We start from the raw sequence: 18,566 nt of genomic DNA, 5'->3' as shown, positions 1-18,566 counted from the left end.
TAAATTTTGATTTAAAAAAATGTGATGAAAAAACACAATAATGTCATTTATAGCTATCACTTTTAAATTTTGATTTAAAAAAATGTGATGAAAAAACACAATAATGTCATTCATAGCTATCACTTTTAAATTTTAATTTAAAAAATGTGCTACAAAACATAGTAATGTCATTTATAGCTATCTCTTTTAAATTTTAATTTTAAAAAAATATGCTAAAAAGCATAATAATGTCATTCATAGCTATTTCTTTTAAATTTTAATTTAAAAAGAATGTGCTAAAACCATTATAATGTCATTTATAGTTATCTCTTGTAAATTTTAATTTAAAAAAATGATATAAAAACATAATAATGTCATTTAAATTGTAATTAAAATAAATATTCTAAAAAACATTATAATGTCATTTATAGCTATCACTTTTAAATTTTACTTTAAAAAAAATGTGCTAAAAAACATAATAATATCATTTATAGCTATCTCTTTTAAATTGTAATTAAAAAAATCTGTTAAAAAACATTATAATATCATTTATAGCTATCTCTTCAATTTTAATTTTTAAAAATGTGATAAAAAAACATAATAATGTCATTTATAGCTATCTCTTTTAAATTTTAATTTAAAAAAATTGTGCTAAAAAAACATAATTATGGTTTATAGCTATCTGTTTTAAATTTTTATTTAAAAAAATGTACTAAAAAACATAATAATGTCATTTATAGCTATCTCTTTTAAATGTAGTACTATACTCTCAAAATTATTGCTCCTAGAAAATGCTGAGTAAGACAAAACACAATGGCATTTTTGATTTTGGGTACTTTAACTCCCACCTCCTACCCCTATTTTTATAATAGTATGAAGAGAAATTATGTTGTTAATCCTCTACTCAGCCCATTCCTCTCTCTTGTTTTAATGTGCTGAAAAAAAAATAATAATGTCATTTATATACTGGAGCTATTTCTTTTAAATGTAATACTGTAATCTCAAAATTATTACGCCTGGAAAATGTCGAATAGAACAAAATACAATGAAATTCTTGATTCCGGATGATTTCGTTCTTCCACGATAATATGACGAGAAATTATGCTGATAATGCAAATAGTTCGAGGAGATAAAATGTTATATCGTGATTTATATTTATTGATACGGCACACTTTTATGTAGAACCAAACGTAATACAGTTATGTTAATAAAGACAATTTTTTTATTCTAAAAGTTGTTATTTTGTGATAGATTAGAAATTGATGTACGAGACGAACGACCATAACAAGCAACTCCTTTTCTTTCTTTGTTCGGTTTAATCTTTCATGCATGTAGTTCCATCTTCTCTGCCAATCAGTTGCTGGCAGCTGAAAAACAAAGAATTATCATGAATTAAAACAACAACAATAATAATAGTAACAATAATATATTAAACATTATGGATTCAGGCAATGGCGTTCTACTACAGATATTTGAACAGTCATCTCTGAACGCATTTACCATGTACTGGATGAGGCGGACGAAGCCAGGGCTGAAGCCCTTGATATATCCAAGGCCTTTGACAAAGTCTTGCATAAAGGGCTGCTAATGAAAATTAAACCGTACGGTATAACTGGACGTATACTAAATATAATTAGATCCTTCTTAGACAATAGAAACATACAGGTTGTCATTGAAGGACGTACATCCAAGCAGCATAACATTAATGTGGGAGTGCCTTAGGGGTCGATCCTTGGACCATTATTATTCCTGATATTTATAAACGACCTCCCTGATAATATTGTGTCCGAGATGGGTATATTTACTGATGATACAACACTCTATAATACGCATGAGGGAAGAACAGATGTACATAAATCTAAGACAATAGCAGAATTATTAGAAAATGACCTCTAGACTATATTGAAATAGGACCGGAAATGGATGGTAACATTTAATGCTAGTAAAACTAAGCTGCTCTCCTTTAACAATTACAAGACGCCTCTCCAGCCCACTATATCCATGATAAATAGCACCCTACCTGAGAATTCTACCTTCAAACTCCTTGGCCTAACATTTGCAGGCAATATGAACTGGAACAAATACATAGAGAATATTGCAAAGCCTGCTGCAAAGAAAATTGGTTCCCTCTATCGAGCTAGAAGACTACTCACACCTAAGAGTATCCTGTACCTTTACAAGACCACCATTCGCCCATGCATGGAGTATTGTTTCCACATCTGGGCTGGTGCAGCTACCACTAGTCCCTCCCTCTTGGCTAAGGTCCAAAAACGAGTTATCAATCTAATCAGTCCCACTTTATCAACTAAGCTCCAGCCCCTGTCCCATCGCTGCAATGTTGCATCCCTGTGTCTGTTTTACAAATATTTTAATGGACTGTGTTCTGATGAAATCGTTTCACTTGTACCCCCTCGACGTACATATCCCCGACAAACCCGTTTAGCAATAAGATCTCACCCCTTCACTGTTGTTGTCCCTAAATGCCAGAAAGCTTTCTATTCTAATAGTTTCTTCCATCGAACAGCTAGACTTTGGAATTCCCTTTCTGCTGTCTGCTTCCTTAGCTGTACTGAGATGCAGAAGTTTAAATATAGCATAAAAAATATCTTGTTAACCTTTCCTAGACATGACCCCAAATAGTAGCCCCTTACGTTCAAGTGGCGATATGCTTTGTAAGGGGTGAACATGAGTAATATATATATATATATATATATATATATATATATATATATATATATATATATATACGTTTTATTTTTTATTACCGTATCTTTCTGTTAAGTTACATTTATTGCTTCAGCTACCCGGCCGTTTTTTTGGCCGGCTGTAGCTTCCTCAGACTTTTACAGAAATGTTCGTTATGATGGGATGAAAGAGTGAATGATGTCAGGGGAGGTGTGCGAGAAGAGCGGAAAAAAGAGGAAGGGAAGAAGGGGGAAAGGTGGGAGGGGGTGCTTGGTATGTTTTAGTTTTGGAGTTTAAGGACTTTGTGGGGGAGGGTCTGGGAAGTTCATTTCTGGTGTGGCTGAGGGCATAGGGATACATGGAGGGGGAAGGGGGATATGTAGGGGTAGGAGGAGGGGCCTTACTTTAAAATTTGAGTCTTAATGTCAAAGTTTTTGGCGTCTCGTTGGTGAGATGATTTCTTGATAAGTATGTCTTGACCTGTTGGGTGGTAGCTTAGGTTCGGAGGCGGGGGGGGGGCTATGATTTGGTTTATTTATTTGGTTTTTATTTGTTGTTAATTGTTTGGAGAGGGTTAGCTAGCGGCCGCGCGCGCGAGCACACACATGTGCATGTACACACATATATACTTAAAGAAACGTTCACATGTACACATACATCTCCGCCCTGGCATGCAAATATATGCATGTGTGCGTGCATATATATATATATATATATATATATATATATATATATATATATATATATATATTTAATGATTATTTTACTTATGAAACAGTAATCTACGTACATGCATGTTTCGAGTTCCTAACTCTGGTCCGCATAGCTTGACTGTTTCAAGGAATCTAACCTCTGACCATATGTATTACAGTCTGGTGCGTTATCTGTTATGCCACAAAGTCCTAGACCATTTTACTTGTTAGTTTTATTGTTTTTAAATTTATGTAGATTTTTTTGTTGATATTTTTAAACGATAGTACAGTTAATTAGCGTATATATAAAAATGTTACAGAAGGTCAGAAAAACATTGGTCCCGTTGGTTTCAAATCCGATGTAAGGAGGGGCAGTTGATAGTCGAAAGATATTGAATTCTCTGCTTACATCTCTAGTAGCAGGGCTACCTGGCATTGCTCGGGACCATATAAAACAATGAGAAAAATGAAGTTGATTTTGAACATACCTGTTATTCTTAGGATAGAAGAATTTTTGATGTCTATGTATCATTTGCTATCTTGACCAAAAAAATATTTTATTTATGTTTGTATTACACTCTTATATTGAATTTTCCTTATAATTGAGCACTATGCTGAGTCTTTCCACAAATGCCACACAGTATATATATATATATATATATATATATATATATATATATATATATATATATATATTTAAAAGTGAAATTGTCTGTCTGTGTGTGAGTGTGTGTACATTTCCCTACCAACCAAACTACTCTGTCAATTTTCAGTCTACAGAGTCGACATTTGGCATAAGGAGTATTGAAATTTGGGAAAATCTTTTTAATCGGTTTTCAGCCAGAAATTTGGCTGAGAAGGGGTCAAAGTTCAACGATTATATTAATCCAAGAACAAATACCTTGTTATCTGATGATTTTGTCTTTGACCACGTTAGACAGCTTTGATCTGCGGCTGTCTACTCAACTGATTACTGATTTGACCCCAGAGTGGGTTGTAGTTGTTAAAGGAAACCGACTGCTTTATTTTCTAGACTGTCATGGCAAATACATAATCGCAAAAGAAGAAATAAGAATGTATTTTCACACACCCGTGTCATCAGCATCTTCTTTTTCGATGTTGGATGAAGGTTTTTCTTCTTCCAATGTCTTCGGTTCAGCATCCATCTCATTTCCTGGTGATAAAATATGAAACAAACAAAACAAACACACTTAAAACCTTATATTCTTTATAAAAATGATTTTTAAATAAAACTGCTCCTACTTACCTTTAATTATTAACCGCCTCCTCCATACATCACAGGAAAATGTGACACAAGGTCGGAAAGTGGAATTTGTTGGGTCAGTGTACAAGAGTTAGCATGCTCCAGTTCTGCAAAAAATGCCTGGGCAGCCCTATCTAATCCCATGGTTGGGATGTCTCAAGCGCTTAGCGATAAACTCAGTCTTCCACCAGGGAGAGAGATGAGGCCTGAAGAGGAGATGCCTCTCGGAACCAACTCTCAGCCCGACAGAAGAAAGATCACCATCAGCCATAATAGCCGACATCTCTCAGCTTGATTGTTGTGAAGGAATCCGCAACATGGTAAGAATGGTTTCGTTGTTGGATTCAATTAATGAAGCAGTTATCTTATTTACACACACACACACGCACACACACACACACACACACACACACACACACACACACACACACACACACACACACACACACACAAGGAGCAATGGATAAAGGTGTTGAGTCTCTACAATTCCAGGTAAGCATTGTCTGAAGATAGCGATTTCAATCCTACCCAATGCAGGCCAGAGGCTTACTTGGCCAAAACATGTCGAGACGACAACTATGGAAGGCAGTATTTACTGAGGATACAGTTACAAGACTCAGCATTCCTACCCCATTGCTGTTAGTCACCTGAAGAAGGCTAGAGGATTAGTTAGCCGAAACGTGGTGAAACAACAACAAAAACAACTATGAAGATGAGGATAACAGTCCGCAAAAACACAGAAGGAAAACAGTCAGCAGAAAGAAAGTTCTACAAGCCTGCAATTATTGGAGAAAAGCTACTGGAGCACCTAAAACTAAGTGAAAATTCAACGAGCAGAGTTTTTTTCCTTGGGGTAGAATTATTTTTACACGGATTTCGTCTCCAAATTACTTGAGGCATTTCAAAAGAGAAAAGAAAAAAAGTTTTAAAAAAAAATCTGATTGCCTGTTTGACATAGTTTCAGTGTTATTTTTTAAACAAACAGAATGAAAAAGTCTTTGTCATTGTTTTGGGTGGACAAATCTCGATGAAAGAAAGAAAGAGAAGGGAAGAGGGAATCAGAAGAACAGAAGGAAAAACAAAAAAAGTTTATTTTTATGTATTTAATTACACCAGAATTTCATGTCAACGTGGGTCAGTCGGTTAGCTTGCTGTACTTAAAGATAGAGACTGAGTTCGAACCTCACCTTGGGCGTAATTATTTTTACTCTCATTTTATTCCACAATGAGCTTAAATCGCTGAATTTAATTTTATTTATTTATTATTTTTTGTAATTTATGTAATTTATAGAGATTAAGATGGCAGACAAAACTTGTTGCCCTGCTAGAGTTTTATATAACAGACGGATAACCTTGCTGATTTTTAGTACTCACCATTAACTGAATTTGAATCTTCTTGTCTTGGACTCAAATCTAGACTTGTATCTTCTTTTTCGGATCCAGTGACTTCCAGGTCTTCTATGATTTTCTTCATCCTTTCTTCCACGTCGGTTCTTCCCTGTTCCTTCGCGATATCCATCACTTGTTGGTAATAAGGCAAGGCAGCATTTCCTTGATTTTGATTCACTAAACATTAAACAATAAAAAATCAAATTAAAATGCAGTAATGCGATTGGGTGGACATTTAAGAAATTACTATCAACTCACTAGGAGTTCTCACATCATCGTGATTTCATTATCATCCGTGATTGATCACTGACAATAACTGGTAGTGTTCTCTGGAGTTTGCATGACAACAAGTCTCTCCAGATTTCTAGAACTCTTCATCTTTATCGATAACCATTGCAAATGATTTTGCTTTATAGCAACAGCCGCATACCACTAATTTCTGTTTGACAGGAACCATGGGTCTTCTTTGAGGTTTGAATGCCAATAAGCTTCCCCAAGTTCGCAGTACTCTCTGCACACTTCAAGTGAAGGTTTGATTAATGCTATCCCTCCTCAGTCTTTCTATCCTTCTTGACAATTCATGACTCTTTTGTGCAGTATCAACCAAAGCAGCTGCCAATACATAATCATTATTATTATTATTATTATTATTATTATTTACTCACTAGGAGTTTTCACACAGGGTATCATCAATGATTGCTCACTGATAATAATGGGTGGTTTTCCTTGGAGTCTGGGTGACAATAAGCTTTCCTAGATTTCCAGTACCCTCCATCTCTTTCAATAACCATTGCAAATTTCAGAATAAGAAAGTGGATTCTGGGTTTATTTTCGGCAGCCTCGCAACTCTCACTAACCTCATTTTGTCTTTTAGCTCTCATATTCCATGAACAATGTTTCTGACAAAGAAGTAAGAAATGATGTTTATTGAGTCAGAATCTTACCGTCTCACACTTATCTTTGATTGATTTTTAACTTTGAAGCAGTAGTTTTTTTAGCTCCTTACATCAATTGGTTTCATGCCTTGTCTGGAGCAATTTCCATAAAAAAACGATGTTGTGTTAACACAGAAATGTGCTCTGATGAACTCATTGCACTTGTGCCCCCTCAACGTACATATCCTCGAGAAGCCCGCTTAGCAACAAAATCTCACCCCTTCACTGTTGAGGTCTCTAAATGTCAGAAAGCTTTCTACTCTAATAGTTTCTTTCCTCAAATAGCTAAACTTTGGAATTCCCTTCCTGCTACCAGCTTGCCTTACTGTACTGATATGCAGATGTTTAAATGTAATGTAAACCAACATCTTGTTAGTTTTTCTTAGGCATGATCCCAAATAGTAGTCCCTTACGTCCAAGTGACGATATCTTTCGTTTGGTCAGTAAGAAAAAAAAAGTTGTTTATCATCGATTTCTTGCTGGCAATGGTCATTGGTTTTGTCTGGGATTTAGATAGCAAAAATTTTCCTTGGGGCCCCAGTACTCTCGATACTTTTCTAGTCGAGGTCTGGTTAGTGTTCTGTTTATTTTTTCCTTGTGTTTTTCGATCCTCTTTGATCCTTCACGACTAGATTGTGCAATATCAGCCAACGCTAATAATATCATTTGGAAGGGGCGGTGAGGCAGTTTATAAGGTTTCTTGTAACTTGCAGAACCCAAAGGAACTGACCTCGAGTGGTATTTAGGCCTTGATAAGTGATGATTTCCTTTAAAAAAAAACTGAACTGAAGGAACTGGTGTTTTGTTCTATTTCTGTTGCAGTTTCCATGTGGCTGGTTAGTGTTTGAAGTTTATATGGATTTGTTTCTGCATTTGAGGATTTTCCTTAAGATTTCAGCTGACTTTATCATTGCTGTCCGTTCTATAGTCTCACTTTTTCTCTTGATTCCAATTTCTCTTAGTCTTTTTATTCCAGGATTTTGGTTCACTGTGCTCCTATGATTATTTGCATTCTATTGAGTTCCTTCATAATTCCATATTTCAAGTTCCATGTTTTCCATTTCCTTGATCATTGCACTATGCTCTGCTGGGACGGCAAAACCTACAATTTGTCAGTTTTTTTCCTTCTTATTAACTATGGTGACATCTTCCTTAGATAAGCTTATCTGTTTGTATCTCCATGTCCCATAAAATTTTGTGGTTTTAATTGTCCAGAACTACCTCTATATATCTACATCTGTACAATTTGTCTGCATGTTCGAAATGCACTCTTTTGCATAGTTCCCAATGCACTGCTTTCCCCATGCAGGTGTGCCTATTCTTGGATTCTTTTGGAGTTAGTTTTTGCAGTAACTTATGTGATTTATTGTTTTGTCTCTTTGTTCACAGATTGCATTTACTGTTTTCCCCGGGTTTAATGTAGTTAGTTATAATTGCATTGTTTTGTGCAGCTGTCAGTAGCGATTTCATCTCTCTGTTCAAGTGTCCTTTTCTTAGCTTTATCCAAGTATTTTTGTGGGTCACTTCTCTTGTTATTTCTTATGAATCGTTCATGTAGCTGTTTCTCTTCCCACTTTTTCCTTTCTGGACCTTTGTGCTTCTAGTTTCCTTACTTCCTGTATTGTTCATTTTGATTGTGTCTCTTACTGCGGTGATCATTCTTTCTATGTTCTGAGTTATGTATTCTTCCAATTCGTTTTTGCGTCTTCCAGACAATCTGTTCCTGGATATAACCTTAAACTATATCCAGTGGTGAGGCCCCAGCTTGCGGGCTTTGGGGAGTGTGGGGCCACCCTTTAATTGCCATTGCTCCCAGGTCCATTCTGACCCAGAGTGATAGTATCTGTTAGGGTCCCAACTATGGGTTAAATAGAAACCGACTTGAAAACAACAAATATATTCTATTAAAACATCTTTCTTCAGAATCTTTGGATTCGGCATTAAATAACCTGAAAAGGGTTGATATGTTGTAAAACAAAAACAACCAATCCAGACAATCTTCTATACTTACCTACCCTTTTCCCCTTCATTCCTTTTGAAGTAGAGTTTGTCAGCAAAAATTATGAAAACCATTTCCTCTCAAAGATTAAAAAAAAAAAAAAAAAAAACATAGCTGTCTGTTTACGGTTTCAAATTGGCAATTTTATTTTATGATTAAAAAAGGTCATGTTGAGAGAAGACTGTAAGGTTTTTTTTTATTATAGTTTCTTTTTAAAAATTAAAAAAAATGTCCAGGTGAATTGACATCTGTTCCTTTATAATTTATATAAGAATTTATTCAGAAAAAAACAAAATGTGTTGTGAGTTGAATTTTCATTGAAAAAAGTCTAAATTTTTTAAATCAATTCTTTTTAGGTTTAAAAGATTAAAAAAATATTTTGCTAAAAAATTATTTAAAGTTTGTTGTTATTTGTGTTATTTTATTTTTTATTAATTTTATTCATAATGTGTTCTAAAACTTTTCAACCACCATGGAATTTCCAAGGGTTCTGTTATACATATAAAGAAATACCCTCCCTCTATTTTGCAAGCCTAACTCAAAAGTTCATAATATAATTAATCCAAACTCCTCGGTGTTTAATCACTGTGCTTACTAACACATTGTAATGACTCTTAAAGCGTTTTCTCACAGTCACAATGTTATTTTCTTTCTTGAATGACGTCGATCGAATACTGCGACCTTTAGTGTTTTAATTTTTAAAAAGAAACTATAATAAAAAAAACTTACAGTCTCCTCTCAACATGACTTTTTTTTAATCATAAAATAAAATAGCCAATTTGAAACCGTAAACAGGCAGCCATGTTTTTTTGTTTTTTAATCTTTGAGAGGAAATGGTTTTCATGATTTTTGCTGTACACTTTCCGTCTTCCTGAATTTGTCCTGGAGACACATTATTAGGAAAATGTTTGGAACATTTCTCCTTGGAAAGTCCTTCTCGGATCAATCAACTGATTTCGTCGCAAAGTAGATGTTAAAGTTTTTTCAGAACTCCTCACCAATTTTGCAATTCATACCAACCCCTCTTACCTCAATTTACATCACCAGCTCTCGACGACTATGCTCTCTATCTCAACTGACTCTCTTCTCCAATGTGTCCTTCTTATAGCCGCTATTCCCATCATATGCAAATTAAAGCAACATGCATGTAGAGAATCTATCTACAAACTCACGTTTGTCTTTTCTTCTTTTCCCTTCCCTGATCTCGTCACACGACGGTCAAAACAGATGCACTACCGCTCGTGCATAGAGCATTTTTATTTGCCTTTACATTCTAGACTACAATCTTGGTCTTCTCCTTTGCATTTCACCTGAACACCTGACTTGATTTGCATAGAATTGATGGCGATAATAGAATGGATACATCTTTTGGGATCACCTTGTATATTATATGAAATAAATCGGTGAACCATAAAAAAGCTGGTGTTGTTTCCTTAACAAAACATTGTTCAAAATATAGTAATAATATACAGGGTGGTTTTTAGAGGTGGTAAACTTTAGATTGATAACTCTATTTTCTATAATTTCAGATTTGGCAACTGTCGGTTGTTTTGAGTTCAGCTTGGTTTGGCAATTCATCATGAAGAGACTGACACCCGAGCAGCGTTTGCAAATTACTGAGAGAAACATTTGATGAACAAATAATTTCATGAGATGGACCTGCGTCTGTGTGTGTGTGTGTGTGTGTGTGTGTGTGTGTGTGTGTGTGTGTGTGCGTGTGTGTGTGTAGTAAGAGTACGATGTTGAGCCACAAGGCCACAATAATTGAGCACTTACCAAGTGACTGGGCACATAGAAGGGAAGCATTCATCCTCCAGTCTTCTTCTTTGATTTCCTCAGCTGCCGACAATGACATCCGGCCATAATCATAACTCTGTTCGTATTCCTCCAGTTCAAGATGACATCGTCCAATCTCATGGTACAACCACGTCTTTTCGATGGCCATCAGCTTGGAATTTAGTTTCCCTTCCCATCTGAAGCCAAGCAGAATTTACTCATAAAATGCAAGAATAATGATACAGATTGAAACGATAAAATTGTCACCCTAGAAAAGATGACGGGATTCCATTTTCATATGATGAAAACCGATTTTCTGTTTTTGTTGCAGACTATCTACTAGTTGGGCCAGTTGTGTACAAAGCCCAAGAACGATAGGACCCTTCTATCATGTCTTCTATCATGTCAAGCATTATCTCCTCTTTAAAAATAAAAAAAAAACACAAAAATATATTAAAAAAATCGACACAGAATATATTTTGTCCTTATTTGGTGTTGATTACATAGAAAATTAGATCACGTGGTTAGAGGATTGGAACACAGTTGTGAGGCAGTTACGTGCCAGCTATGAAGGAACCGAAATGAATCTGAAAACTGCCTTTTCGCCAACAAATTTTAAAGTTAGATAAGAAATAATTAATTGTAGTTTATATATTGCTATCAGGAAGACCTGACGTTGCCTGGGTCATAAAGAAAGAAAAACTAAATAGAAAATGTTAAATAGTGTGAAGTTTTTCATGTCTACTCTCACCAAAGAAATTCGGGGTTTTTTTAAGAGAGGAATGAAACAAATTAAACTCAGGAGGCCTCCAAAGCGCTACTGACAACACCAAATAAAATTAATGCTGCCCCCGGAGCACTACATAAACTAAATTTCTCCCACCAACTTTCTTTATAGAGAAATGACAATAGTTAAGAAAATGATAAATCAAATCCGAAGTTAGCATCTTTTAATTTCAAAAAATTGCCGACTCATTTCCTAGGTTCATGATAACATTAAAATTTGTGTGTAATTCTTGATAACATTAAATGATCATTTGGACCCCAAAGAATGAATTATATATTTTCTAAATTTTAAATATTATTTTTCTGAGGTTATGTCGATTAAAAAAAATACTAACTTATTGAAGGTTTGTTGTGTATTTTTCAAGTTTTGTTAAATATTTGGCAGGAAACCCTGGGTTGCATACATGCAGATTAATTCCATTTGAGGAATGCAAAGCTTTCCACTATTCGAATGCACAATTTGACCAGAAATATTGGCCAAAGTGTTTGAACAATAGACAATGGGAAATAGTAAACATTCCAGAGTGAAAGAATGTATATATAAATTGACACAACAGAAAGCAAAAGATCAGTCACAGAGCGAGGACAAGTTGACACATTTTCTTCACTGCCAAAACATTCACACCACCCCCATATACCTTCACTGACGTCAACCCCATCATAACTAAATTGAAAACTATTGTATTAACAAAATATTTTTATAAATCAGCTGTGTTGGGTTTTATTCACTGTCAGTGTGTATATATCGTAGACCAGTGGCAAAAGTCGATTTACTAATTATATAGACTGAAAAGCACATTTGAACAACTGGCCGCAGTGAATATATAACAGTTTTAGCCGAACATACAAACACGCAAACACGCAAACACACAGACAACTGCCTTTATATAATAGATAGGGAAGAAAATAATCTCAGACATTTTTGCGAGGAATAATTTTCCTATCTCTTCCGTTTTTCTTGAAAGAACTTTCTCTCCAAATAGAACCTTTCATTCCATAACAGTCTCCTTGTGTTTCCATGCATGAAATTTTATTTGTCTCGAGTAATAGACGACCAAAGGCACTGGACGATCAACAATACAAGTCAACAGCCACACACATGGGAAACGATGACCATCGGAATGAAAACACACGTATGTACACTAACTTCATTTAATTGAACTGTGTTCTTGATCACTCACCGACAATAACACACGAGTGCAGGGTTTATTGAACGCACAAGTACACGCGTGTATGTGAAAGACTCCTAAGTGTACCCACGTGCGCTCCATTGTGTTCCCTTCATGTAACATGTTTAACGTATCTTCGTTTTTAGGATTGTTTCTGAAACGTTACATACCGGCAAATCCCCACAAGTGCAACGCGTACGCATTTGTGTTGAAGAGATTATATGCGAACGGTTTGTTTAACGTAATGTTATGAAATAAACAAACACTGTGACACACAAACTAAGAAATACACTGAAAAAAAAATAATCGCTTTGGCGGAAGTAATGATTAAATACTGACATACTTTCACTGAATTTGTTGTAATATTTTTAAAATCGAATGTGTGACAGAAAATTGCGTGTTAAGTTGGCTGTATCTAATATGCATAAAGTAAAAACAATCCACAGTAGATACAGTGTGTAGATAAATAAGTTGGGGTTGAGTCAGTTTTGTGTAAAAACAAAAGAATCCACCAATGTCGGGATAAATGGAAAAAAATCAATTGATTCAATTGATAATCATTAATTGTAATTCATTCAGAATCGTTTAACGTTTGTTTCAAGTTTCGGGTTTGTATTACTGTACACATAGATTCGAAAAAATTGTCAAAAAACAAATATTTAACAAATAAATGTTATCAAAGGCAAGATAAGTTACTTTTCTACCAAACTGGATATATTTTTCGTGTTTTTATTCAATGTAACATGTTTATTCAGCTCGAAAACCATGCAGTATTTACCGATGTATTGGAACATTCAAGATGGCGTCTTATTCTCTCTTTAACACGGTAAGTGTGGGAAAAGATGTTATAAATAAAAAACCGGATAAAATGCTGTTAAAAACTTACTCAATATATGTACCGTGACATAGGTTGACATATATTCGGCGGGTTTTTAATAGTATTTTGTATAGTTTTTTATTTATAACACCTTTTTCCATACTTACGGTGTTAAAGAGGGTGTGAGACGCCATCTTGAATTTTCTCGAGACCCCTTTCTTTCTCCTTTAACTGGCTTTTTCCGTCTTGATGACTACTAGCAGTAAACATTTGTAAATGGAACTGAACTATTCTCTTCTTCAACCAGCCGGCATGATATTAATTCTATCTTTACACAAGAACACTTCAACCTACTAACCCGTTACACACTACTAACTAAGGTAACAAATAAAGTTGTCTATTAATATAGAATGAAACTCCATTTCTTTGTCTCATTTCTATAAAATGTTACAGCTCGAGGCCCCTGATTTTAATACTTAGAAATTCGGTTCCTCTTTGACAGAAGTTTTATTTATACTTACATGTTAATAGCCTTTTTGTATTTGCCCATTCGTGCATAGGTACGTCCCAGATTATCAATGGCGCGTCCAGTATCTTGTTTGCTGGTCGGCAAAAAGAAATTAAAAAAAAAAAAAATTGAGGTTTTGAAGTTTTTTTGTTTTATTACTAGTATGTCTGTGCTATCAATGCACACAACAGATTTTATAATTAAAGTCATTTGAAAAAAAAGGTCTCTGCCTTGATTACAAATAATACTAATACTTCAAGCTAACTGCTGCTGATACATCTTCATAAAATTACAAATAGCATAGTAATAAAACAAAAATTAGTTTGCTACATTTTTTGATGTGGTTGATGCGAGGCATGCTGCCATCATGGCGGATACTGGTAAAATGAATGTTGCTAACAGCATGACACAAACGAACAACGACATGACATTTACATTCAATGAATAAATAAATATTCAAGGTACATTTTGCAATAAAAAAAAAACTCATTTCTTGACATAGAAAAAAATTTGCACTTGTTTTTCTACGATATCATTGTTGTCGTTTCTTTTTATGAAATATTCGCATGCTTCTGAAATAGGAAAAACATATTATTAATTTCATCCATTAAGGCAAATATGCCTTTGGGTTCATTAAAAACGCGCCTGTCGACTAAGAATAGATGTTTTCTGCCAAGTAAATTTTATGTTTGCAGATTTTTTAGATGAGGGTTAATCATTTACATTGTTTGGATTCTTTGGACTACTGTTCTCATTTTGCGGGTTATTTTTATAACATATCAAAATTCCATGCAAATTCCCAAGTTCCACAGAAAGATTCCCGAGTTCGACAAGATACACCTGAAGAAGATCGAAGTTTACATCGACTGTAATGGTGTGAAAATAACACTGAAGATAAGAACAGTATTGAGATTGTCGGACTGACTTCCTCATCTTAGTTGTTGTAGTCACAACGTTTCGGCCGTTTTGCCCTCCGGCCTTCATCAGGTGTTTTGTATCGAACTGGGGAAAACGGCCGAAACGTTGTGACTATAACAACCAAGATGAGGAAGTCAGTCCGACAATCTCAATAAATGAAAACACCTCATCTCAAAAATACAGACAATTACTATAAGAACAGTAGTTCGAAGATTCCAAACAATATGATGGTTAAATTTGTACTTATTGTTTTTCATTGAATAGTAATCCCTATTAATTTCTAATTGTGCATTGAATGGATACCATAATACTTGGTTCACTGAATCTTATCATAACAAAGTTCCATACAAAATTTCAATCAGATCAGTCCAATAGTTTCAGAGAAAACTTCTAGAGTAAATGTGGTATTGTTTGTGATTAATCTTATTAATCTATAATAGTGTATCAAAGGCAATGACAGACAGACAGACAAACAGACAGACAGACAGACAGACAGACAGACAGACAGGCAGACTAAAAAAATGTAATATGGAAGCTCTGATTAATTTACTGCAATTTTACCCCTCAACGTGAATAATCTTCACACACCCGAATAGCGGGAAAACTCCACCCTTTCACTGAAGAGGTTCCCAGACAACTTTCTACTTTTGTAGCTTACATTTTGAATTCCCTCCCCACTTCCTGCTTCCTCGACTGTACAAAATGCAGAAATTTAAATGTAATGTGAACAAACATCCTGCTGTTCAACTCCCCATTTAGTTTGGCTGCTACAAATCCGGACTCTAGTTACAGTAGCCTAGTTTCCTTGAATGTAAAAAATGCAGAAATTTAAATGTAATGTAAAAAAACATCCTGCTGTTTAACTCTCTACTTAATATGTATTCTATATAGCTAGCGTGAATAAAAGTAAAAACGTGTAAGAATGAAAAAAAAGGAAAAAATTGTAATTTGTTTTTATTTTTTTAAATTAATTTTATTTAATTTAGTAAATTTACTAATTTGTTGAGCTTCCATATATATTGTTGAGCCTCCATATATATTGTTGTGTTTCTTTAAAACTACCCCATCACGAAAAAATACATCTTATCTTCTGAATAGTTCAATCGTAAAACGACGCTACTACTGGTTGATAATTCTAAATCTAAGATTATCTCCCTTAAATACTTGACCCTTTACTAAGCACTCTCATCTCTATGTCTCAGGCGTCGTTTCTCAAATAAGACACGCTCTTGCTCGTCATCATATTTCTGATTTGTTCACTCAGTGACCGTGAATAGGTTTGCTAGTATAATCTTGGCTAGTACATGATTAGGCTGAGATAAGCTAAGAGCACATGCAGCACCTGGTATTTTCAAATGGTTACCTGTTTTAGTACTGACCAGGCTCAACGATACTTAACTTCTGTGATCTGATGTGAATCGGTGCGTCAATGTGATTATATCGTATGCATACGCATACACAACATCATTCATGTGTTGCATATTGAGCTAGGCAACGCCAGAATTATCACTGGTTGTTCACACACGCAGTGAGTTCTTGACAAGAGTTTCGTAAAGCCTTCCAAATAAAATATATTACGACCCCTCCATACCATCAAAGTTCAAATGGCCAAGCAGAACACTTTATGGACACCCTGAAAAGAGCCCTAAAAAGTTAGCAGTACATCTACAACAGTTTTTACAAGTGCATAAGGTAATACCAAATGCTAACATACCATCTTCATTGTCTCCAGCTGAATTGATGTTTGCACGGAAAATAAGATTGAAGAACAAAGCAAACATTCTCGAACATCTTTAATACGAAACAAATGGTGCATTTCACGTGAAAAGGTATTTTTCACAATATTTAAGAAAATGCATCCTTCTCGAAACATGGTTCTATAAAGAAATGTGATCTACATAATCCGAGACCCTCAGATCTTAACCAAATCAGGAAGCAGCTGTGAGATGACACTAACAGTACACCATATATATATATATATATATATATATATATATATATATATATATATATATATGTATATATATATATATATATATATATATATGAGCAAACAGTTAATAAAACATGTTAAAAAACACCTTGAAATGAGTTAAAAAACATATTTAATCTGAAAAGGAAACACTAGATAAGTGGATAGTCCTTAATCTGCGGAGTTTCGAAGAAATACTTTCCTCCTCATCAGAGGGTAGGAAATAGCAAAATGCGGAATCGGATTTTGCTTGCAAAAGTATTTGATGAAACAACAAGTAAGTCAAAGGTCTTACTTGAAAACAAAAAAGTGAAGCAGAGGGAATATGGTGAAGAAAAAGATGATTACACATGAATGGATAGTCTGGTTGAAGATAAATAATCCAAATTATTATAAGCTCTATCTCCTATTTAGTTTTATCAAGCTTTTACATCTGGCTGAGATAACTTTATAAATATTAATTCTTTAATATTTATAATACACTTTAATTTTACCATCTTGGATCATTTTGGTAAATTTAATTGTAATTTTTATTTTATATATATATATATATATATATATATAATTAATATGAAATATACAAAAGTTTATATTTTTTATTTATTGTTTATTGGGTGATGTGTAGGAATACAAAGTGTTTTATGAAAAATAACTTTTTTCAAGAACAAAATTTCCACCATACCTTCAGTCTTCCTCAGTGTACAAGACAGGAAGTGGTAGGAGGAGAACGTATAGCTAGTGAAAATGTGCCTTGTAAGCTATATATATATATATATATATATATATATATATATATATATATATATATATATATATATATATATATATATATATATATAAAATTCTAAGGGGATTGGAACAACAGTCTAAAGAGCAGAGTATATTTTAATGTATTAGTAAATTCATTAATACAATTAAAATAAAATAAAAGAAAACAGTGCTCGTTGTAATGTAGATATATAATAAGCTCGATAGGCATATATGTCCTAGAGCTATTTTAATATTGAGTAAGATGATTGATAATTTATAATTAAAAATTAAAATTAAAAATCGGTTTCACAAGGAAACCGATTTTTAATTTATGATTTTAATTACAAATTATCAATCACCTTACTCTCTCTCTCTCTCCCTCTCTCTCTCTCTCTCTCTCTCTCTCTCTCTCTCTCTATATATATATATATATATATATATATATATATATATATATATATATATTCCTGGCAGGAATATCCCGCAAATAATTGAACTTAATTTATGCTTTTATTATTATTATGAATTTAAATAATGTGAGTTATTTCGAACAGGTTGTACTTGAATTTTTCCTGTTTGCGTTATGAAACTATTTCACTTTTAACATTTATTATAACTTTAGGAAAAGTACATATTTTAACAGCTTCCCCCCCCTTTTTTTCGTTCGACCTGGCAAGAATATCCTGCAAATAATTGAACTCAATTAAACGTTGGATTGCCTAGGCCGCATGATATTCTTCATCTATGCTTTTTAAATAATTTTTAATAACATTTTCAATGTATGTGCTGATAAGCAAAATATATGTTTATTCATAGCTGATCATTTTGATAACTACATTTTCATTTCCTCTGATACTATGAGCCATTATTAAAATCCATGGGTCAAGGAAATAAATTTTATTCTTTTCCATATATTCCTTGTTTCAA

At 33.9% G+C, this 18,566-nt stretch overlaps 1 protein-coding gene across 1 annotated transcript in view; it reads right to left on the bottom strand.

Annotated features, from left to right (window-relative positions):
• Positions 1-1,114: 1,114 nt before the first annotated feature.
• The window catches only part of LOC145263102 (outer dynein arm-docking complex subunit 4-like), a 50,071-nt gene continuing 32,619 nt past the window's right edge, over positions 1,115-18,566 (bottom strand). Inside the window, exons 8-12 of the mRNA XM_080120032.1 lie at positions 14,013-14,093; positions 10,720-10,916; positions 5,995-6,186; positions 4,447-4,530; positions 1,115-1,346 (exon numbers count right to left, since the gene is read on the bottom strand). Coding sequence (XP_079976158.1) covers positions 1,333-1,346; positions 4,447-4,530; positions 5,995-6,186; positions 10,720-10,916; positions 14,013-14,093 — 568 coding nt within the window. The 3' untranslated portion in view covers positions 1,115-1,332. The remainder of the gene's footprint in view (positions 1,347-4,446; positions 4,531-5,994; positions 6,187-10,719; positions 10,917-14,012; positions 14,094-18,566) is intronic.

Source organism: Euprymna scolopes, chromosome 38 (genome assembly GCF_053919585.1).
Source record: "Euprymna scolopes isolate OS-2025 chromosome 38, ASM5391958v1, whole genome shotgun sequence".
Lineage (NCBI taxonomy): Eukaryota > Metazoa > Mollusca > Cephalopoda > Sepiida > Sepiolidae > Euprymna > Euprymna scolopes.
This window is presented reverse-complemented; position numbering and strand designations above follow the sequence as displayed.